The sequence below is a fragment of the Bacillus rossius genome, chromosome 1 (assembly GCF_032445375.1).
Source record: "Bacillus rossius redtenbacheri isolate Brsri chromosome 1, Brsri_v3, whole genome shotgun sequence".
In the NCBI taxonomy this organism is placed as follows: Eukaryota; Metazoa; Arthropoda; class Insecta; order Phasmatodea; family Bacillidae; genus Bacillus; species Bacillus rossius.
Genome location: NC_086330.1, coordinates 332,887,274 through 332,911,766, shown reverse-complemented (window position 1 = coordinate 332,911,766; position 24,493 = coordinate 332,887,274). Strand labels below are relative to the sequence as shown.

General features: G+C 39.5%; 1 protein-coding gene across 7 annotated transcripts in view; it reads left to right on the top strand.

Annotated features, from left to right (window-relative positions):
- LOC134528057 (cytochrome P450 6j1-like) overlaps positions 1 to 23,300 on the top strand; it is a 42,187-nt gene extending 18,887 nt beyond the window's left edge. Inside the window, exons 2-7 of one of the 7 annotated variants that reach the window (XR_010074342.1) lie at positions 11,692 to 12,241; positions 12,714 to 13,148; positions 14,511 to 14,732; positions 15,511 to 15,762; positions 16,254 to 16,496; positions 17,450 to 23,300. Coding sequence is in view for 3 of the 7 variants with exons in the window: in XM_063361272.1 (XP_063217342.1) it covers positions 11,719 to 12,241; positions 12,714 to 13,148; positions 14,511 to 14,732; positions 15,511 to 15,762; positions 16,254 to 16,444 (1,623 nt within the window). In the remaining 4 variants the exon portion in view is untranslated. Of the gene's footprint in view, positions 1 to 11,691; positions 12,242 to 12,713; positions 13,149 to 14,510; positions 14,733 to 15,510; positions 15,763 to 16,253 lie in introns of all 7 variants that reach the window. The other 6 variants (XR_010074340.1, XR_010074341.1, XR_010074343.1 and 3 more) reach the window with 6 other exon arrangements.
- Positions 23,301 to 24,493: the final 1,193 nt, after the last annotated feature.

Sequence of the window (24,493 nt, the reverse complement as noted above, 5' to 3'; positions counted from 1 at the left end):
TGTTCAGAAAATTTTTTCTACATCTGTTCCTATAACTCCGCTCACACATGCACAGAACATTGCTTTTCTGCAAGCAAGTGTGTGTTGCTACTGTGGAGGAAAGTTTGGAGGGGTGTAAAGAAAGTTCGTGATCATAATCACTTCACTGGCGAATTTATTGGACCTGCATGTAATGACTGCAACCTTCTCAGGCGCAGACCGAAAAAGTTGATTGTGTTCTTCCACAACCTGGCATACGATCAGAACTTCATTATCAGGAAGTTGGGGTACGACACTAAAGACATCTTCATCATTCCGAATTCTGAAGAGAAGCTGATAACTTTTTCCAAGAAGTTACATGATAAGTTCAGCATTCAATTTGTCGATACCTTCCGTTTTATGAGTCGGGGTCTTGCTTCGCTCGCTGAGTTCTTGCCTGCAGACAAGTTTGTCAGTACTACTGAGTTTTTCGCGCCTGATGAGTTGGAGTTGGTTACCCGCAAGGGTGTCTTCCCGTATGATTTTGTGGATTCTTTTGTTCGACTAGATGATACTAGTCTTCCATCCATCGATGATTTCTACAATAGTCTGACTGATTCCATGATTTCAGAGATGGAGTACGCACATGCAGTGAAAGTCTGGGACAAGTTTCAGTGTGTTACTTTGGGGGAGTACGCTGACTTGTACCTAAAGACGGATGTTCTGATTTTGGCGGATGTATTCGAGAATTTCCGTTCCATATGTTTGGATACATACAGCCTAGATCCGTCTCACTATATTTCTTGTCCAGGGTTCGCTTTCGATGCGATGCTTCGAACCACAGGTGTACAGCTAGAGCTTCTTACCGATTATGATATGTACATGTTTGTGGAGGCCGGTATTAGGGGGGGAGTAGCGCAAAGCATTAAACGTCATTGCGTAGCCAATAACTCCTACGTACCAGAAACACATGATGCATCCAAGCCATCCACATTCCTGGAGTACATTGATGCAAATAATTTGTACGGGTGGGCGATGTCTCTGCCGCTCCCCATTCGGCATTTCCAATGGGCAGACACATCAATTGATGTCGTGTCTGTCCCAGATGATTCTCCTACAGGCTACATTATTGAGTGTGATGTGGAGTACCCTCCCGAGCTCCACGAAAGTCATAAAGACCTGCCATTTCTCCCCGTAAATCAGTGTCCACCCGGCTCAAATCAATCAAAGCTGATGACAACACTTGAAAATAAAGAGCACTACATTGTCCACTACAAAAACCTACAGCAAGCGGTATCTCATGGACTGAGAGTGACTAAGATACACCGAGTCCTGCAGTTTGAGCAGTCGGCATGGTTGGAGCCCTATATTCGGCTGAATACCAACAAGCGGAAAGCAGCAGCCAACGAGTTCGAGAAGGAGTTCTTTAAGCTCGCTGTGAACTCGACATTTGGTAAACTGATGGAAAATAAAAGGCGGAGGCTCAAAATGGAGTTGGTGTGCTCTGAGAAGAGGTTCAAGAAGTTGGTGTGTCGTCCGTCCTTCAAGGACCGTACAATGTACGAACCGAATTTGTCTCTAGTCCATCTTAATCATGATACCATCATTTTCGACAAGCCTATTTATGCCGGACTGGCCATACTAGATCTTTCAAAGACTCTCATGTACGACTTCCACTACAATACCATGAAACCCCGTTACCATGACAATATTCACCTGATGTATATGGATACAGACAGTTTTGTGTATGAGATCCAGACAACAGACTTTTACTCAGACCTCAAAGCCGACCCTACACTGATGGCTAAATTCGACACCAGCTGCTACCCTTCCGACCACCCATGCTTCTCCCCCATCAACGAGAAAGTTGTCGGTAAATTCAAAGATGAATGTGGGGGAGAAGTGATGGAGGAGTTTGTAAGCCTACGGGCTAAACTGTACGCCTACAGGTGTGGTGGTAAGAGCGAGAAAAAGGCCAAGGGCATCCAGCGATGTGTGGTCAAAAACCACATAACATTCGATGATTACCTGGATGCCCTGCAAGACCACCGCACAATGAGGGCAGGCGTTAGAGCAATTCGCTCCCGTCAGCACATACTCTATACTGAGTACAGCAATAAGCTGGCCATAACGTGGGAGGACGACAAACGACTGATCTGTGAAGATGGTATCCACACAGTCCCCCACGGATATGTTGGAGGCGACGAATAATTTTTTTTTTGTAAAATAGTTTTTGATTTAAATAGTTTGGCAGTTTGGTAGTTGTTTCCATTTGTTGTATAGCTTTTCTGTTTTGTGTTTTATAGTTTTCATTTTGTTGTACAGTTTATGTTTTTGCTGTACAGTTTCCATTTTTGTTGTACAGTTTTCCATTTTTGTTGTACAGTTTATGTTTTTGATGTATAGTTTCCATTTTTGTTGTAAATTTTCAGTTTTTTGATGTGTAGTTTCTGTTTTTGCTCCATTTTGGTTGTGTAAAATATGTTCTTAATTTAGTAAATACAATTTTACCTACATATTGCTTATTATTTTTAATATAGAACCAATATCCCACGAGGTACTGATACTTATAAATGTCTTACAGAATGGTGAAATGTAATTATACACAAACATTAAAATATCTGCTTCCATGCAGCTTTTAAAACACGAGTACGCAAACATGAGAAGAGAATATTACTTGTGAGTTAGGACTCTGAAAAATTTCTGGTCCCCTAAGATGGAGTGATAAATGTTTTTAAAATTATTATTACTTTAACTATCGCATCCACAACGATAGTATTAATAACATATATTTTAGTTAAAACCTATAAATGATAAGACTTTATGAAAAAAATGATGTTAACAACAAAATGACTGGATTTTTGTGGATTTTGGCTTATAAGGTTCATAAAAATGTTGGTAGAGAGTTGAAACTTGGCCTTATATACACTAATGTACTTCATAAACCTACACCTGATGACGACATCCATCAGATGAAATCAAGATGGCGGTTTCCACTTAATAAGATGGCTGCCTCCGCAGACAACGATGGTATATATTTTTTTATTTTGATAATAAATTTATTTTAAAGAATGTGGTGTAACGAAAAATTGTAACAGGAATGAGTGGGGTGTTCGATGATGATGTCATTGTAACAGAGGAGCGGGGTGCTAGATGGTGTATTCGTAATGTAGAGGAGTGGGGTGTTTGATGCGTAGGTTTTTTAATTAAAATTTTATTAAATAATATATTTTTTAAATTTTATTTTAAAATTTTGATTATTTAATTTTTTATAAATTTTTAATTTGTTTCATTAAAATCGGATAATAAATAAAGATTTTCAAGATGGCGTACGAAACTTGAAATGTCGGAATGTTCTAGAAAACAAAATGGCGGATAAAACAAAATGGCCGCCGAAAGTGACGTAATCCAATATGGCCGCCGGAAGTGACATAATCCAAGATGGCCTCAGGAAGTGACGTAATCCAAGATGGCCGCCGGAAGTGACGTAATCCAAGATGGCCGCCGGAAGTGACGTAATCCAAGATGTTCGCCGTGGCTCCCCGGCTCCCCCTCCCCCCTCCTCTGCCCTCATATGAACTATATTTACCTACTGATATTAATAAAAAAAATTAAAATTTATAAAAAAATTCATTTAATAAAAATTTAGTAAAAAATATTTAAAAAACAAACATTTACGACACGGAGCTCGGAGTCCTCGGTTCGAACCTGGTGAGGGCAAAAAAATAAAAATGACAACAGATCCTTCCTCCACAGTAGCCATCGACAGACTGACCCCCACCACTTATGTCAAAGTATATATATCGTCACCTAGTATGACGTCATGTCCGCAATCTTGTCTTCGTATGCTGGAAGCCACAATCTTGTTATCGACTACAAGAGTGCGCTGACGCCATGTTAGTTTAATTCTTACCAGCTAGAGTGCAATAATAATTTATTATTACTGTGACACCCGCCATCTTGGAATTGTGTAATTATTTAGCTAGAAATTCGGGAAACATTCCAAAATTCATTAAATAAATTGGCAATAAATATACTGATTGATTCGCTCGATTCATGTCCTTGGTTCGATCCCTGGATAATGCAAAACATTTAATTTTATATAAAAAATAATAATTTCAATAAACCACGTTCACAATTCTTATAGAGACTTTAAATCCTCTACTACCATCATTCTATAATCCTTTACGACCGTCATCGTGGAAATTCTTAATAATTAACCTAGAAATTCAGGAAAAAGTTCAAAATTCATTAAATAAATTTGCAAACAATACACTGATTAATTAATTGGATCGACTAAGGTCCTTGGTACGAACCTGGAAGAAGCTAGAAATAATCATAATTCTTAGGTAAAAATGCCTCAAAAAATGACAGGTTCGAAAATAAAACACAAGTATTTTTACAAACATAATATTTATTACATAATTTCTATTCTACTACAGGATCACTTGCGAAAGCCAGCAATCTTATAATCATTTAGCCCTGCATAGAAGCGAAATGACTAATTCTTAGCTCCAATCGGTTTATACTAGACAGAGACCAACCAGAACCGTTACTAACATAGTCCTCCTCTTCTTGACAGAGTTTCTGGGCACCGTGTTTAACAGTTTGCTTCTCATCGTCAGAACTGTAAATTGTAACAGCCAATGTCTTGAGAGAATTTCTTCTCTATTTCTTCTGCTTAAGACAGCTCCAAATGCTCCAAAAGGCTCCAAATGCTACAACAGCCTCCAAATTCTCCAAAAGGCTCCAAATGCTTCAAAAGGCTCCAAATGCTCCAAATGCTCCAAATGGCTCCAACAGCTCCAAAAAGGCTCCAAATGCTCCAACAGCCTCCAAATGCTTAACACAGCTCCAAATGCTCCAAATGGCTCCAGCAGCTCCAAAAGGCTCCAAATGCTTCAAAAGGCTCCAAATGCTCCAACAGCTCCACATGGCTCCAAATGCTCCAAAAGGCTCCAAATGCTCCAACAGCTCCATCTTCAATCGGTTCCAACTTATTCCAATTACTTTTCTTATCGAACTTGGCATGATTACTGACATGTCTTTATTAGTATACATTTTGACTGGCAGTGGTAACGTTTTTTACACCTTTAAGTTATAAGTTTTATTTAGAAATCAGATTTCGATAAATGGTAGATACCATCGGAAAAAAATATATTAATTTATCTTCAAGTTTATACACATACATTTAATTTAAGCCATTATTGTATGTAGCCAGCTTCCCTCAGTTCTTTGAGTATGAAGGATATTTCTTTAATGTTCGAATAGTTTCCTGCACAAAGCGATCCATGTAGTAGTCGTAGCCTGTCAACCAATATGTTAGGATCTTCCCATGAGGTATAATCAATCTCTTCTGCTGCGTTCATCATCCTTGCATGTTTATAATAAATATTATTGTCTCTGGTGTCTATCGTTTTAACACCAACCACAAGGTCGCTTTCGTCATCGTGCCAGTGATTATTACAAGCTTGATCAGGATAATTTATTTTATTACGACGTTTCCATCGTTTTGGTCTCAAGCCATCATCACAGTCTTCGCTCTTGCATGCTTTTGGTGCTTTAGCACAGTACTCAATCATGTCAGCCTTAGATGTGTCAGCACAGTATTCGTTCATGCCAGCTTCTGATGTGTCACCACAGTCTTCAATCATGTCAGTTCACAAACTTGATCAGGATTATTTATTTTATTACGTCGTTTCCATCGTTTTGGTCTCAGACCGCCATCACAGTCTTTGATCTTGCCTGCTTTAGGTGCTTCAGTACAGTACTCAATCATGTCAGCCTCAGATGTGTCACCACAATCTTCAATCATGCCAGCTTCAGATGATTCATCAAAGTCTTCGACCTTGTAAGCTTCAGGTGGTTCTCCATTTTTCACATTTTCATGGAGACGACTAGATATTGGAGTAAATATCTTTTCATTTCTAATGTGGTTACAACTTCCTTCGTTTGTTTTAAATTTTAAATTATTATCTGGATCTAGATCAGTAATTTTAGAATTAGCTTTTTCGCCTTCGTTCCTCTTCCGCGATGTTGTAGCCCAGTCTTCGTTATCTTTATTCATCTTAATTGTACAGGTCTTGTAATGTCTATCCAAGTAATATCTTCTACCAAAGGATTTCTGACACTGACTGCAATGAAATGGTTTTTGACAAGGACCCAAACTACACTCGCTTCTCTCATGTCGTTTAGCATTATTTCTAGAGGTAAACACCTTGCTACAGTATCTACAGTGATGACGTTTTGATATAGCAATCTGGCCTGTATTGGAACTCTAACTTTGCACTACAATGAGACGTCCACAAGCTAGCCGATTTTGTTTAGACACCAGAGATAATAATATTTATTATAAACATGCAAGGATGATGAACGCAGCAGAAGAGATTGATTACACCTCATGGGAAGATCCTAACATATTGGTTAACAGGCTACGACTACTACATGGATCGCTTTGTGCAGGAAACTATTCGAACATTAAAGAAATATCCTTCATACTCAAAGAACTGAGGGAAGCTGGCTACATACAATAATGGCTTAAATTAAATGTATGTGTATAAACTTGAAGATAAATTAATATATTTTTTTTCCAGATGGTATCTACCATTTATCGAAATCTGATTTCTAAATAAAACTTATAACTTAAAGGTGTAAAAAACGTTACCACTGCCAGTCAAAATGTATACTAATAAAGACATGTCAGTAATCATGCCAAGTTCGATAAGAAAAGTAATTGGAACAAGTTGGAACCGATTGAAGATGGAGCTGTTGGAGCATTTGGAGCATTTGGAGCCATGTGGAGCTGTTGGAGCATTTGGAGCCTTTTGAAGCATTTGGAGCCATTTGGAGCTGTTGGAGCATTTGGAGCCTTTTGAGGCATTTGGAGCCTTTTGGAGCATTTGGAGGCTGTTGTAGCATTTGGAGCCTTTTGGAGCATTTGGAGCTGTCTTAAGCATTTGGAGGCTGTTGGAGCATTTGGAGGCTGTTGGAGCTGTTGGAACCTTTTGGAGCATTAAGAGCTGTTGGAGCCATTTGGAGCATTTGGAGCTGTTGGAGCCATTTGGAGCTGTCAAGCATTTGGAGACCGTTTGGAGCATTTGGAGCCATTTGGAGCTGTTGGAGCCATTTGGAGCTGTCTTAAGCATTTGGAGCATTTGGAGCTGTCTTAAGCATTTGAAGCTAAATACATTCTTATTTTTCTTGAGGATATTAGGTGGAACATAATCAATCAGCTTACTTATGAAGTAACGACGTACGGAAATTAAATTATAACTTGTGACTGAACTGTTTATATGGTAAATCGTATCCATTCCGAGGACCTAGAGAAGAAATTCTCTCAAGACATCGGCTGTTACAATTTACAGTTCTGACGATGAGAAGCAAACTGTTAAACACGGTGCCCAGAAACTCTGTCAAGAAGAAGAGGACTATGTTAGTAACGGTTCTGGTTGGTCTCTGTCTAGTATAAACCGATTGGAGCTAAGAATTAGTCATTTCGCTTCTATGCAGGGCTAAATGATTATAAGATTGCTGGCTTTCGAAAGTGATCCTGTTGTAGAATAGAAATTATGTAATAAATATTATGTTTGTAAAAGAACTTGTGTTTTATTTTTGAACCTGTCATTTTTTGAGGCATTTTTACCTAAGAATTATGATTATTTTTAGCTTCTTCCAGGTTTGTACCAAGGACCTTAGTCGATCCAATTAATTAATCAGTATATTGTTTGCAAATTTATTTAATGAATTTTGAACTTTTTCCTGAATTTCTAGGTTAATTATTAAGAATTTCCACGATGACGGTCGTAAAGGATTATAGAATGATGGTAGTAGAGGATTTAAAGTCTCTATAAGAATTGTGAACGTGGTTTATTGAAATTATTATTTTTTATATAAAATTAAATGTTTTGCATTATCCAGGGATCGAACCAAGGACATGAATCGAGCGAATCAATCAGTATATTTATTGCCAATTTATTTAATGAATTTTGGAATGTTTCCCGAATTTCTAGCTAAATAATTACACAATTCCAAGATGGCGGGTGTCACAGTAATAATAAATTATTATTGCACTCTAGCTGGTAAGAATTAAACTAACATGGCGTCAGCGCACTCTTGTAGTCGATAACAAGATTGTGGCTTCCAGCATACGAAGACAAGATTGCGGACATGACGTCATACTAGGTGACGATATATATACTTTGACATAAGTGGTGGGGGTCAGTCTGTCGATGGCTACTGTGGAGGAAGGATCTGTTGTCATTTTTATTTTTTTGCCCTCACCGGGTTCGAACCGAGGACTCCGAGCTCCGCGTCGTAAATGTTTGTTTTTTAAATATTTTTTACTAAATTTTTATTAAATGAATTTTTTTATAAATTTTAATTTTTTTATTAATATCGGATAATAAATAACGATTTTAAATATGGTGGACATAACGGAAATTGTAACTGTGATGTCATAATCCAAGATGGCGGTAATAATCCTAGATGACGTCAGATGCTTAGAGCAGCTTGCTATAAGGATGCTTAAGCCTCTTTTAGGAATTTGGGTTCTTTCTAGGGCAAAGCGACTTTTGAGGATTTTCGAAATCCTAATTTTTGAATTGTGGGATTTTTTGAGATTTTTTGACGTAATTTTTTCCACGAAAATGAAAATTTTGGCGAATTTTGAGGAATTTTGGGCGAATTTTTGAGTCCAAGATGGCCGCCGTGACGTCACATTCAGAGATGTGGCTCGGCACCAGGCACCGGACCCTGGACCCTGTGCCCGGAAATACATTCGTATACTACTATTGCGCAAGAGCATATTGCTCGGAATGTGAAGAATGTGAGTTATAAGTTCTCGAGATAAGTGATAGTGGAACAGGATGTACTTTACCTTGAAAAACACACAAAAAAAATATTATTTTTATTTTGTCACCGTTATTTTGCCAATTGTGAAACCATTTTATACTTTCGTCTCAAAGTTAGAAATTAATGTAATTGCTTGATAGTACCTACTCATAGTACTAGCAGGAGGAAATGTGAGGGGGCTGTAATAATTATTATGTTTTTTAATTATGTGATTCATTAACCTATAGAACATTAAAAAAAACAACTATGACTCACTTATATACATATTTTATTTGGATTAAACGCTAACTTAGTTTTTAAAAAAATGTTTTTAAGGGTCAAGGTGTAGATGGTAGAACGCGAAAAAAAAAAAAAAAAAAAATGGCTCGATAGGGCAGTGTGTCGCGCCGAACTTATCAGTAGTTTTATGCTAACTGAACAATATCCGATTCTATAAGCATATTCGTTCTCAACGGCGTTTTGTTCAGAAAACTATTGCCCAGTACTCCAAATGTTAATTTCTCAAACATCTATTTTTCTGTTAACTATAAACCAAGTGCAAAGTCGGGTGTTTTTGTCAATATATTTGTCAAATAATCGGTTGAATATTTAGCCACCAAATCTACATTAGATTTCAAATTTTAGTTGAAATAAAAGTGTTCTCTCTCGTGATGGAACACTGATAGACACTGGTCCTTTGGAGGTTTCGTGTTCTGCTGGCTATTTAAATGAAAATTTCGGTTTATATCGTACGTATTTTTTGTGGATGATTTCCTACATCGTGGAAAACTTGGCCAGGCAGTTACCCATGCTCCTGGCAATAAATTGTGTCATTATTATGACGGTTTTTAAACACCGAAAATGCGATTTTTTTTTTCAAATTATTCAGTCATAAAAAATTCACGTTTTTTTTAAAAAATAGGTAAATAAAAGTATTTATTACTACATTTAACCAACACGGCAAACTGCATGCTCAAGCTTGGTACAGCGGAAGCTGTTTGAGAAGTGCACGAAGGTCCATAGCTGCTTGTACGCAGGCTCCAACAGCAGTAGTCGGGGCCTCTACGTGACCTCTACTCGCTGCTCCAGCCGGAGCGGGCCACGGATGTCCCCGGGGACCAGGGGCGTAGGAACCGGAGGGGGACAGGGGGGACGTGTCCCCCTGAACTTTTTGGGTGGAGGGGACTGTCCCCCCCCCCCCCCCAACTTTGTAGACTGTGATATTTTTATTTTATAATATTATTCTGCCCAACTTTATTTGTAATTTCTTCACTCATCAAATTTTATCTTAAGGAAACAATAATAATTTTAACATCGATGTATCCAATGGTTGGATACAAAAATTGCTTAAAAAGCGCTATTTTGCACTTTTAAAATCAAAATTTTCCAGTGGAGGACCCCCCGGACCCCCCGTCTTAGTCAGAGGGGAATGGGTTTACATGACATCAAAATCATTATTTGTCCCCCGCAACTTTATGAACACAGCTACGCCAATGCCGGGGACCCACAGAGGTACATACCACGCCCTCCGCCCGTCAGCAGAGCTAGCGAGGCCACAGGGCTGGTCATGGACACACGTGTTGCGACACAAGACACGGTGGACGTCCACGGTCGTGGAGGGTACCGCTGGGAGAAAAACAATGTGGAATTTCAGTGGCACAATTATTTTTTTTTGACGTGATAACACCTTATAAATCGATGAACGCCGGCTGCACGCACGAAAAAGCACGACTCATTGTCACGTTCCGCCTGAGCCGAGCGTGCAAGAATCGGCCAACCACCGCGCGAGAAAATCTTCTATTATAGCAAACAGGTTAAGGCGGGCTTTTTAAAAGCAGCAATTTAAAAAATTTGATTTATTTGTCCAATTTCGTGATTTCAAATTAACAATATATTGACATTAATTTGATTTCAGTTTGTTTCTATAACTAATTGTTCGTGATTATATCTAAACAAATTATTTAAATTAAATTTGCAAAAACTGTAAATAATAATAGAAAATTAAAAAGTAGGCAATTTTTCATCAATGTTTTCTTATGACGTTATCACGTAAGGCTGTCTTTTTTGCACACCGTCCTTTATTTTCTGTTTACCTTTCTGAAACAGGAATCCAAATCTCACCCATTTCTTTCCTCCCACTTCTTTCTTTCACCGCATTGCCCTCAGCAGCACTTGGGTTCGTGTCCCGACCGCGACCCCGCCGAAGAAAAATAATTCAACAACACTCTAAAAGAAAGTCAGTATCTTTTTTCCACAGACATCCAACGTGAATTCTGTTCCACGTCAAGAGGCAGTGGGCGGCACTCCGCAGCCTGGGACTCCTCACGGGGTCTTGGTTCGATGCTCGGCTCTGGCACACGGACCACGAGGCCCGCAGTGGCTGTGATGACAATACACACACATGCAGCACACTGCGTCGGGGTCGTCTGACCAAGAAAACCACCTGAGCACGAATGGGAAATGGATGAACATGGTGAGGTCAGCTTTATTGGCCCTGGCACTATACAAAAGAGGAGAATCGACCCTCGTTGAGGAGCTTTGCCCCCCCCCCCCCTCCCTTCCTTGAGGAGTTTGTACCCCGGGATATTTTTCAGGGGGAAAAAGGGGGAATATTTTCTTGAAAAGGGCAATTTTCCCTCGGAAAGGGAAAATTTTGGATTTTTGCCACTGTAAGTGACGTAATCCAAGATGGCCACCGTGGCTCCTGCCCCCTCACCCCAAGGACATACAGAGGAATGTGTGTGCTCAGTCCATAGTGGGAACTATCAGGGCCTCTAATGTAATGTGTATCTTATATAATTTATTCCCTGAACATATTGTGTCGTTTCTATTCGGGACCGGCTTCTATCTGTTAGTGTTGTGATTGTGAGAAAACTAAATAACTTTTTTTTTTCCACCTTGCAGAAATTGAGAGGAATCGACAACACCGCAATGGATACAATTCTCAGTGCCATCGTTTACTACACAACGGCAGCTTTCGCTGGGATCTTCGCCGTGCTGTATCTGTACTTCTGGAACGCGTTCAGACACTGGAAGACCCGGGGTGTCCACTACGCCGAGCCCTCGCTGTTCGTCGGGAACCTCGGGGGAGTGTTCTCTCGGAGGGAAGGCCTGGTGGACCTGTTCAGGAGGCTGTACAGGGAAGCCGCCGGCCACAGGGTCGTCGGGATGTTCCTCCTCGGCAAGCCGGTGCTGGTGCTGCGAGACCTGGACCTGGTGCGCCGAGTGCTGACCAAGGACGCGCACGCGTTCCTCAACAGGTTCTTCATGCCCCCGGAGAAGTTCGACCCCTTATTCGCCAAGAGCCTCGTCGCGGCGAAAGGCAAGAAGTGGAAGCACCTGAGGATCAAGATGACCCCGACCTTCACCTCGGGCAAGATCAGGAGGATGCTGCAGTTGGTGGAAGACTGCAGCAAGAAGCTGGTCAGACACATCGACCAGGAGGTCTCCGAAGGTAAATCATATCTCAAGGACCATGCATGTCTTCAAAAACTGATTCATTTAAACAAACTACTTAACCGTATAATTAAAAAATGAAATTGGTGCATATGATCACTTAATACTTTTTTTTTTTACTTTTTTATAGGAAGCTTTTAGAACCAATTGCTTGTAATAAAAGATCATTTTCTTCTCCTGAAATAGTTCGTAGTTTTAATAGAATGTACCATCGGTTTGTCATTGCATCATTGAGCAATTTATTAATTTACACGCTGCTCAAAGAAACGAATGATGGCACCTACTCTTTGCACATCTCCGAGTCAATTGGAGCACAATTTTAAGTTTCCCGCCGACTTAATATTGATTTTTCAGCTTTGTGCAGTTGTATATTGATATTTCCTCATTATGTGTCTGTATTTTATTGTTCAGAGAGGATGACTGTAGGGGCAGGGACTTCCCCGAAGCTGAGAGATATTTCTTCTTCACAGGGAGGCCTGTTGTAGTGAAGGACGCAATGGCCAGGTACACCATGGACGCCATCGCGTCTTGCTCCTTCGGCATCAACGCGAACGCCCTGGAGAACCCCGACTGCGAGTTCATCTCCAAGATGAAAATGTTGCTGGAACCCAAAGGTCTCCAGATGCTGCTCGGCGCGATCATCATTTTCACTCCCTGGCTGCAGAAGTTCGTCCACGCGAAAGCCTTCGACGTCGGCGTCACAGACTTCGTCCGGAGGACGTTCTGGGACATGGTGGACCACCGGAAGGCCAGTGGGATTGTCCGCAAGGACTTCGTGGACCTCCTGATGCAGCTCCGGCAGGACGGGGAGGTGCGTGCAGAAGACGAGAAGGACCAGGAGGAGATCAAGCAGGACAGCAGATACATGAACGTGGAAGTCTCTAGAACCGACGGCTCTGATGTCAGTAAGTAAATTCTGTTACTAAAGTGCAAACTGACTTCGGTCTGCTAATCAAATGATCCAATAGTTGACCTAGCTGCTCCGGAAACTAATTCGAGTGGTGGGTGTGGAAACTATGTGCAATTCACGTCAATAAATGTAGATGATAACACAATTTGCGTATGTATTTATCACGATCGGCTTTACTTTAAAGAACTCAATGTTATATTTCTTGTCCGAGTTTCGTATTATAAGTGTGTTTTTTTCTCGTTACCGAAGTTACATGTTACACTTCTCTGGCAAGTACTGGAAGATTTGCTCGCGATTTTTTTCTTCGATTTTTTTTACAAACTTTGTATTAGAAATGTATCATTAAAGTATGGTTAATTTACTACACTTTAAACATATAACTTGAACAAATATAGGAGAGGTAGCATGGAATAAACAGCAACATCGTTACCGTTTGTAACATTAAATTACATCCATACACTACCTGGTAATTTTGTGAACAATTTCTTGCAGTTGACATACAACAGCGGTGCAACCAGAACTTGGATTTGTAGGGGAATTTTTTTACAGCGAAAATATCTTACAGTAGCACTATTTTATTACTCTGTTTTTCATTAAACATTTAACCATTCAAAAGGTATAATGTACTTTAAAAATATATTTACAAATGCATGACATAACAGGGTTGCAGAAACTTGAAAAATATTTCCATGGAGTGAAAATTGTTGTTTTGGTAATATTCTAGTTATATAGTGCATAACGAGTATTTAATGTATTTAACTTTGTCTCCAGGGCCTGTAAACTACCATAAGCCTACTCTTCTTGCGCTTATGCATACAGTAAATCACCAAGTGTATTAAAAAAACTTTGCAACAATAAAATGTTAAATTAAAATTCATAAATATCCTACTTTCTGGTAACCAAGAGTGGGTGAATGGTCAAATCACTTACCTCTCATCCAAACGATCAGTTTACGTTTCAATACACGTGTCAAGCCTGTAATTTTCCACAAGTGGATGTTCCCAAGAGCTAGTATGGGTTTTATCGTGGTAGTCCAATTTCCTCTGCCAGTGAATTCTTACATTGTTCCATTTCATTGTTTCACCCTTTGTCCATCTCTGACAATTTTATATTATTCCAGAACATTGATGAAAAAAAACTAATAAATTTCAGATCCAAGGTGAAGTTTGGTTCTTTAGCATGGCATTAGACCGAAAATCGTTTGATCGACAGACGTTTCTCAGACTTTCGGTCTACTGACTACTTGCTAACCGTTTGGCTTATACACATTTTTGTGAGTCATCCTTACTGGTGTAAAGTGTAAACCGTTGAAGATCGTCGACAAGTGACATGGCCTTGTTGTAAATGTATGTTCCAGCCCTGGATGAGGATGACATCGTCGCCCAAGCCTTCATCTTCATATTCGCCGGCTACGAAACATCTTCCAGCGTCCTGACCTTCACCTTGTACGAGCTGGCCTTGAACCCGCCCGTCCAGGACAGGCTGCGGAGGGAGATGGAAGACGTCCTTGAGAAGCACGGATCCAAGGTCACGTACGTCGCCTTGGCCGAGATGAGCTACCTGGACATGGTGGTCGCAGGTGAGGAACTGGCTTTTACACGGCCTGAATAGTTTTAGGGATACAGGTTGTACTGCAGACAGATCTTACTGGTATTAGCTCCGGGATGTGACCACTATGGGAGTTCAGTCGTCGCAGAGATACGCTGTGGCTGTGTGACGTTCGTCATGTGCGTAATGTTTTTAATTACTTAAAATTTGAAAAATTAAAAGAGTTATGGAGATATAAACATGCAACTACAATTTCAGTTATACCTATAATGAAATTTAAAGCAAAGAGAATCTTGTTTTAATGACCGTCAAAATACCGCCGTAGTTGACAGGTTGATTTTCGGGTTTGTTACAAAAATTTCTCATCCTCGCTCCCAGTGACATATTACTTTTATAATCTGTCACTGTCACCTGAGGTCAATCTCTAACCATTGTGAGTGGTTTGTTTCGATATTGTTGTAACAAGTGATTGCAGCAAATCTGTATGAAAATGTGCTGGAGTCTGGTATTTGAAATCAAGCATTGAAAATGTTACAAAGCTTCTAAATGCATTACTTTTGCCTTGTCATGTTCGATGGAAATAGTTTTACTGAATTATATACTCTGTGTTTGATTAGCTGCTTCCTTCTGTCCTTTATTTTTCACCTGTATCCGGACTGAGCGAGATCACATGAAATGTGTATTTTACAAGAAATCCTTAAGTTATTGATATGGATTTCAGAAACAAAATCATAGGTGTGATGCATGTACTCACCCATCACATTCCGAATGTAATGACTGTAAGCTGCATTTATCCTTATCTTTTGCAGAGTCCCTTCGCAAGTACTCGCCTCTGTCATTCATAGACAGAGAATGTCTTTCGGACTACACAATCGAAGGTACTGACATCACTTTAAAAAAGGGAACAGTGGTTATCGTTCCTTCACACGGCATTCACTATGACCCTGACATCTACCCCGACCCGGAAAAGTTCGATCCCGAGAGGTTCAGCGACGAGAACAAGGGAAAACGATCGAACTTTGCCCACCTGCCGTTCGGTGAAGGGCCAAGGAAGTGCATCGGTGAGTAATGACTGGGAAGTGGTAAAATTTGCGTGTTCAACATCCTTTAGGATAGACACCATACTTATCTGTATACCCGGCCAAATGCGACCAGTTCATTGGCTGCAGAGTAGTCGTCTGTGATTTAATACATATTTGGTAGAGGTGTATCTTTGGTGCTCCAGAGTGCTCTACATGAACTTTTCAGAGAACCACAGAGGTAAACATACACTATAAAAGACTGCAGTGTACAATAAATATGTGTGCAAAATATCACCTTATTTATAAAGATGGTTTTTTTTTTTTAGTGATTTAAATTCAAATAAGTTTGTCGAGAAGAAGTAGCATGGACTAAAGATCTACCTGAGATGTAAGTTTATTTGGCCTCATAGACTTCTTGTGTACACCTGAGCTCATTCGTGTGGGCTCCTGTTTGTCATCCCTCCCTCCCTTCTGAGATCTCGTCTCCATTGCACGAGGCTACGGTAGGCCCTATCGTCCTTTGTCCTCAGGCATGCGGTTCGGCCTGATGCAAGTGAAGACCGGCCTGGTGCACATCCTGAAGACGTACCAAGTGAGTCCTCACGAGGACACACCCCTTCCTCCTCTGGAGCTCCATCCGTTCTCGGGAGTGACCTTGGCCAAGAAGGACATCGTTCTAACTTTCACTGGGCTCGAGTCAACTTCAGCCGCTGAGCAGTGATTTGAACTTTTTCCAGTTGCTTGAGCATCGACGAAAATCAACTATCGCCTGTGTATGAGACAAAAAATCTATCCCTAAAATTACAGGATAATTTATATCATCGAGTACATAGCACTCGTATTTCCAGGTAAACTCGCCCATTCTAATAGGTACCCGTACGACGCATTCTGACAACAAAAACCCCCCGTTAGCTGTGGTGAATTTCACTTGTGGTATTTTCCGTATTCTGCCTACATTGAATTTAGTACTACGCATTGTACTGTAAAGTTTGACCTTAACCCAGGGCAAACCAAACAACTTCCGCAAACCGGGACACAGTAAAACTCCTAAATTATTATTATTATTATTATTATTATTTATTTATTGTTTACAAAAGTTACAATATTTCTTACATTAGTCTCGCAAAACCTATTCACCTAGGTTTGTCTGCGAGTACGGAGTCACACTCGTACATTAAATCTTATTTTATAATACACTTAAAATTGCTCAAATAGCTGTTTGAACATTGATTTTTGTTTAAAAAGTATGGAGTATATTAACATAAATTACATTGAGTTAAGGTACATCTTTTTAAGTTTACGACTGAATTTTGTCCTGCTACTTGAATTTAAAACTTCAATAGGGGATGTTTTGTAAATCTAGTAGTAGTCTAGGAATATTTTTTTTTTGTTTTTGGATATCTTGATTATTTATGGTACCTGTCATACAAAGAAAACATAATTTTTCATTTAGCTCAAAAATGGCGCCAACGATTTTTCTCAAATTTCTCGTCATTTTATCTTTTAATAACATCTATAACATGGCTTACTCAGTCAGTTTTTACCGGGAAACTCTAAAAAAGGTAGCTGCCATACAAAATCAATTTTGTTTGTAAATTTTCCTATAAGCCCGGCAAACCGCGCCGTCACCAAAACCACTTTTGTTTTGTGATAGATAAAATACTTATTTGAAATTCGAACGTGTCCTCCGGCCAATATTCATGGGAATACATAACTTATTTTACAGGTACAAGAAGAAGACGTACCTGCCGTCGCAGTTGGAAGTAGTTCTGGTCCCACCACAGAGCAGGGTCAAGATGAAGTCGACTCATTAAAAGTACCTCAAGCATCTAGTCATAAGCCTGCAGAAAAAGTGAATGTTGCCAAAGAAGACATAATTGAAATCGTGCCTTCTGCTCCTGCCGAAATCAAAGATGTGAATCTCGACGATGTAGGTTGCTGGCCTTCTCCTATGACCGACGAAGTAAGAACGCTTCTAGTATGTCGCGGATCTGACTCAGTACAGCACATCGATTCCAAATTTGCCGATGTTGTTCGCTCAGGGACTTCAACGAAAGGCGGTACCCGAAAACTAACCAAAGAGTGGTTCTACAAACCATTATCTAACGGCGAAAAGGTTCTCCGAACATGGATGGTGTACTCGCCTTTGAAGCAATCCTTGTATTGTTTTTCTTGCAAGCTGTTTGGCAATTCCGGCTCTAACTTCGCATCTGAAGAAGGATTCAACAAATGGTGGAAGCTAAATCCAAGAATAGGAGACCATGAAAATAGCCTAGGCCATGAACAGAGCTTCTTGAAATGGAAGGAGTTGGAAGTTCGCCTGAACTGTAAAGCAACCATCGATCAGAAACAACAAGAAGTTTTCGAAAGTGAGGAGAAGAAGTGGAGGGATGTACTGTACAGGTTGCTGAATATTATCCAGTTCTTAGCCAAACAGAATCTGGCCTTCAGAGGACATCGAGAAGACATTCGAGGAGATGATAGTGGCAATCGCGGGAACTTTCTGGAGTTAGTGCACCTCCTAGCTAAATACGACCCTCTTCTAATGGAACACCTGACAAAGATAAAGCTGGGAGCAAGAGTCTCAGTTTCGTATCTATCTCCAGAAACCCAGAATGAATTTATAAACTTACTGGGACAGCAAGTTCGATCCACCATCATCCGTCGTATTCAAGAAGCTAAATATTATTGCGTAATCTTCGACAGCACACCAGTCATCTCCCACAATGACCAAATGAGCCAAGTTCTGCGATACGTACATATCGAAGGAGAAAAAGTCGCCGTGGTAGAATCTTTCATTGACTTTTCGAACCAAAAGGAAAAAATGCAGAAGATCTCAGCAACGATATAATCGCGAAGATAACATTAGACGGACTGGACATACAGAATCTGAGAGGACAGGCTTATGACAATGCTGCCACAATGTCAGGGATCCACAATGGAGTTCAAGCCCGGATTAAAGCACCGAATCCGAAAGCTATATTCGTTGCATGCACAAACCACTCACTAAACTTGGCTGGGGTACACGCTGCTTCTGAATCAGTGGATTCCGTGACATTTTTTGGAACTCTGGAGAAGCTGTTTGCCTTCTTTTCCGCATCAATTGTTCGATGGAACGCTTTGGTTGCCGTCACAGGTCAAGCATTAAAACGAGTCACTGAAACGCGCTTGAGCGCTAGACATGTAGCTGTCAAGATGCTTAAAAATAAGTTTGAGGTAGTTCTTGAGGTACTGGAACAATTAACAGATTCATCTCAAACTTCCGAAACAAGATCGGGAGCCAGTCTTCTCCTGACAGCCATGCAGTCATTTAACTTCCTAACTTTTCTTGGCTTTTGGGCTGCAGTGCTACCTGAAGTAGATGACGCACAGATTTACCTGCAGCAACGAGGACTAAGTGTGGATAAGTGTGCTCAGAAACTCTGCGCTTTGAAAACCCTCTTAGTGGAAAGTAGAGACCGTTTCGTGCAAGAAGCAATTGACTTTGCTAAGACTCTCTGCGAAAAACTCGGAATCGAACTCAAAACGAGAAGAATTCGCAGGAAAAAACGCATGCATGGCGATGAATCTTCTGAAGATGCAGCTTTGTCTCACGAACAGGAAATCCGTCGAGAGATTACCGCATCATTCGACAAGATCATTCAAGAAATGACGACTCGATTCCAGCAAATTCAAGAAATATCGGACAAGTTCGGATTTTTGATGCCAGCGAAACTTTTGGACAGCAAGTTCGAGTGTGATCTTTCCCATGTATTAGAAGACATCGACAAGGACGAGTTTCAGATGGAGCGGAAGAGTTTTTAGCAGTTTGTTGTTGTTGCCTGTTCTGAATCAGAGGAACATATAAGTGGTAATGGACCACTGGAGCTCCTCCAGTTCATTCAAAAACTGAATCTCGGAATTTTGGTTCCAAATATAGTCATCTTGATTCGTATATATTTGACTTTGGCGATTAGTGTTGCAAGTTGTGAGAGAAGTTTTTCGAAGTTGAAGCTAATAAAAAATTACCTCAGATCTACTATGAGCTCCGCTAGACTATCAAACTTGGCTATATTGTCGATTGAACAAGAATTGGCTGCTAATATTGATTTTGACAAAGTTATTTCTGACTTCGCTGCTCATAAGGCCCGTAGAATCCGCTTGTAAAACCGCTCATCCTATTTTAACTTCAATAAAAGGTACCTCATTGCATGTGAAATTTAATTTTAAGTAAGCACCTATAGAATGGGGGCGGCAAAATGGGTCTCCCGCCCCAGGCGCCGAGATGGCACGCTACGCCACTGCCGGCGGCTTTATACGTTATACTGGATTGTACGTTAACAAGAGGGACGTACTAGAGAGAATTTGCTGTATACATAATCGGGAAATTACCCGCCGCAAATATATTTTGGCAGTATATACATATTGATCCAAATAGTGGGCCAAACGTTTCTGGCAAAAATCTTCGACTTTTCCACTCGAAGTTCATTTTTGTCGAAGCCAAAGTCGAAGGAAAAAAATATCTTCGATTCGACTTCGATTACTCGAAGCTTCGCACACCCCTAACAGTCATTCTAAGAGAACAAGTAATTATTCAGTAATAAACAACAATTATTATTACACAGGAGAAACTATTTGTAGCAGTCGGTCAGTACTAATAACAAAGTATATCATTAAGATATGTGCAATGTTCAATAAGAAATGATATAAAAAACATTTGTTGACAAATATTACTGAAACTAAGCTGACGTCTTTCAATTACCTCTTCTTAGAAGTAAAAATTATATGAGGTAATGTTTTTGTTAAAACACAACAAATGTATTTTCAAAACACTCATTCAAAATTTTTCCTTTAAAATAAAATTTTTAAAAAAATTAAATTTTCATTAAATTATATAACACTTTAACGCAGCACCGGTAAACTTAAGAAGATAAACGTAAATTCACGAACTTCCCTGGATAATTTTTGACCAGCGTTATTCGTATATTTTAGGTGACTATTTTTTAACAGTGTATTCAGTTGTTTGATCTCTTTTCAAGAACAAGCCTATAGAAACAGAAAAAGAAATTACACAGTCAGCTGTGTTCTATACAAATCTTGGCTAGCAGTTTAGGGTGAATTAGTTATCACAGCCAAAAAAATTTTTTTTATATATACGTTTATATATTTTTTTTTCCATGGCTGCATCGAGTTCGGTGGTTGATGTGAGATAGAATGTAAAATATGTCTAATACAAATTATCAACTGATAGAATTATAATAGACAATCTTTTTGAACTATGTACCTCGACTGTAAAAACGTGTACCTATGATTCTAGAACATAATTTAGTAACACAATTATATAGGTAGCTAAAATTGCCCAGGTTTACATGAATGTTGTATATTTACATATGTTCTTACTTCCTGAAGATTGTTTTCTTATAGCTAAAAAAATTGTCGAGTATTATTTTTATCAAATTTATAGTTGAAAATGTACTTGCGTTAAGGTATAGGTACTTCGTTGGCATGCTAAAAAAATTTTTTGATGCGATAGTCAATAAATATTAAATATCTGTGTTCCAGAAACAATATATCACTCCCAAGAAATATACTGCAAGCTGAAGAACTGTAGAGCGTCTGGACTAATAACAGTTTGTGGCAGTTCAGTTTCTTCTGAGCACAAGTCGAGTTTCCATGTTGCAGACAAGAAGATGTTGTCTATTACTTGGTTCCTTGACAGGTACTGAAGATATGGCTGTTCGAACCAAGAGTTTATCAGGGTGATGTTCTTCCAGCTCAGAACATAGTCTGTTCCCGGAGCACAACCGTGAGTTCTTGGCCTGCTGATGTCCAGGACGAGAAGCTCCCGCAAGTTGTGGAAATGGCGGCCCGAGAGCGAGTGGACACAGCTTCTTCTCATTTTAAGATATAAAAGATGTTTAGTGTTCTTGAATGCCTCTGTGCTGAACTCGTGTATATTTGTGTGATCTAGCACTAAAATACTAAGCGATTCCAAATAAAAGAAATCGTCTACAATAACATTCTTCATCGGATTATAGCTGAAAAAATATGACTCCATTCTGTTAAGTTTAAGAGCACTTGAGTTGCTTGTTATAATATGATTATTACTCAGTGATATGACTTTCAAATATCTGGACAAATGAATTGTGTCAAATTTTTTTAGTCTGTTATTTGAAAGGAGTAGAAACTCCAGTGCTTTTAGGTCTTGAAATGTGCTGTATTCTATAAATTCCATACGGTTTCTATCCAACGCTAAATATTGTAAGCGTGTTAGATTTTTAAATATACTCACATTTAATACAACTAGTTCATTGTCGTTCAATTCTAACAGTATTAGATATCTCGTGTTATTAAAAGTGCCATTATTTATTTGATTAATTGAATTATAAGAGGCTGTGATATTCTTTAAGAATGTATTATATTTAAACATGGAATCGTCCAAAAATTCTAAAGAATTGTTTGACAAATTTATGACCTCAATGCTTTGTTTCCTCTGAGGTGCTGATTCAATGTCAGTAACATTTATATCTAATTCTTGGCTGTTAAGGGGCCCGCCTACATGTTACATCAAATGTGTTGTAGACGTTCAGCAGTTTACGTTTTATGAAGAAACTGTTTGACCTGCGCAATTTTTTTTATATAAATAAAAGAGATTAAAATACATTCTATGTCCCTGCGGTGTCTGCATCGATCTAGAATACATATGTCATAATAATATTGCATGCTGAAAACGGCAAAATAACGTATTTTAAGATGCCGACAGAACTCGTGGTTTTGAATATTTTTAAAGAAATCCACCGCAGGAACATGTATCATTCTTTTGTCATCCATCGCATGTATAGTTTGCACCATGTCACAGCATTAAATTTCGAGAAATTTGTGATTTCCTATCGCATGTTTTGTGTCAATGTGCTGACCAGCATGTGGCGCCCTCCAGACCCCGCCGTACCCGCAGACAAAGCGCGCGAGAGAACTACCTCTCACTCTACTGGGTGAGGGGTGGGGGGCTGTTTCTGCTTCCGCCCCTTCTTGGCGTCCTCTTTAGTTCCCTTCGCGATCTGGGTTGTTTGTGTGCGCGAGCTCCGGTGGGGTTCGTCTGACGGAGGAACGGTCTGCCCTGTCAGTGTAGGCTCAGTACTGCAGCTGATTTCACTGCCATGAAAATTCCACATGATCCAAGGCGAGGGAAGAAGGCTATAGCGCGATAGTGTTACGACGACAAGAAAGGAGATGATTTTAACAGTATACAATTAACAGTTGCCTTATTTATTTACAGGGGAAGCTGTGAATACTTTTCTGATGAGCTCAGCATGTGTTACTTTTATCTTCACAATCCTAAGAATAAAAACATTATTTAATGCTCCACCCTACATAGGCATGCCATCATTTACTAATATAATACCTTCGTGACACTGACCATTACCACAAAAAAAATAACAAATACAATTTAAAAACGAATAAACTTTTAGTAGCGAAAATCTCCACAGGCAAGACTAATTCTAACCAACTGCAGACATAAATACACAATATATGTAAACATCATTAAAACATACTAATAAATAAAAAAGCAAACATTTCAGCCCTTCCCTTCGGTATTTTATCGGGTGAATTGGGGGGGGGGGGGGGGGGGGGAGAGAAAGGGAAGGTGAACAAAAAAACTAACTACACAGTGTACAACACACATAGCATACAGCACGTCCCATTGTGCTAAAGTCCTGTATAATCTAGCGAATACACGACTCGTATACCTTTCACTCAAAGTTACAAGATACTTCATTTACATCGTTTCGAGTAACATTGTTTTTAGTAACCAGGTGAAAGATATTTTCACTGTAGCTTAAATCATATTTAAATTTTAAATTTTCATTTCTTGTACAGCTAGTTTTATAGAAATACACATTATGATGTAAATATTTATATTATACCTATGTAAAAATATTCTGTTTTAGGTCTCATGATATTCCCGTTGTTTCAATATATTCCGCAAGTCCAAAACCTGCAGATGGGGTGGGCTGCTCTAAATGGTTTTCTACGCCACAAAGAAGTGCTCATGGGACAACAAAATTGATAGAATTATTTGCCGAAACTTCTTGTTCATCTGAAATAACAGACTTAAATTCGCGATCAGAATTTTCAAATGATATTACATCATTACCACCAACACCAAATAAAGATTCGGCTCCCTATAGAGGTGTTTCAGAAGAAGTGGAGATAGGGACTGGGGAACCTGATTGCACAGCCAATGACTCAATGGATATATTAGAACCTGAACTACATGGTCGCAGGATTTTCGATGTGAAAGGCCTGTTTTCGCAAATTTCAAAAATATGCCAACTGCTCTTTCAGCAACATGGAATTCTTTAAAGAAGCAAGACAAAGAATGCAGAGCATTTTTTTACTTTCGGTGTTCAATGTGTGGAACAGTTGAAACACTAAATACAGAGAACCCATCAAAACAATTTCAGATGAATATTAATGATGCTTGAACTACCGGCATGCTGATAACGGGACAAGGTTATGCACAAATGAGGGACATAACATCAACATTAGAAATTCCATGCATGGCCAAAGAGACTTTCCAGAGGCACCAAAGGAGTTTGTCATCGGTGATAAACAATGCCGCTTGGGAGGAAATGGAAGCTGCAGGAAAGGAAGAATATTATTTGGCCATATCTGGAGGTACTGTTGACGAAAATGGCACACCCATTATTAAAATAATAACTGATGGAACTTGGTGCAAAAGATCGTTTGGAATTTGGAACTAATTACAGGGCCTTGTCTGGAATGGTGA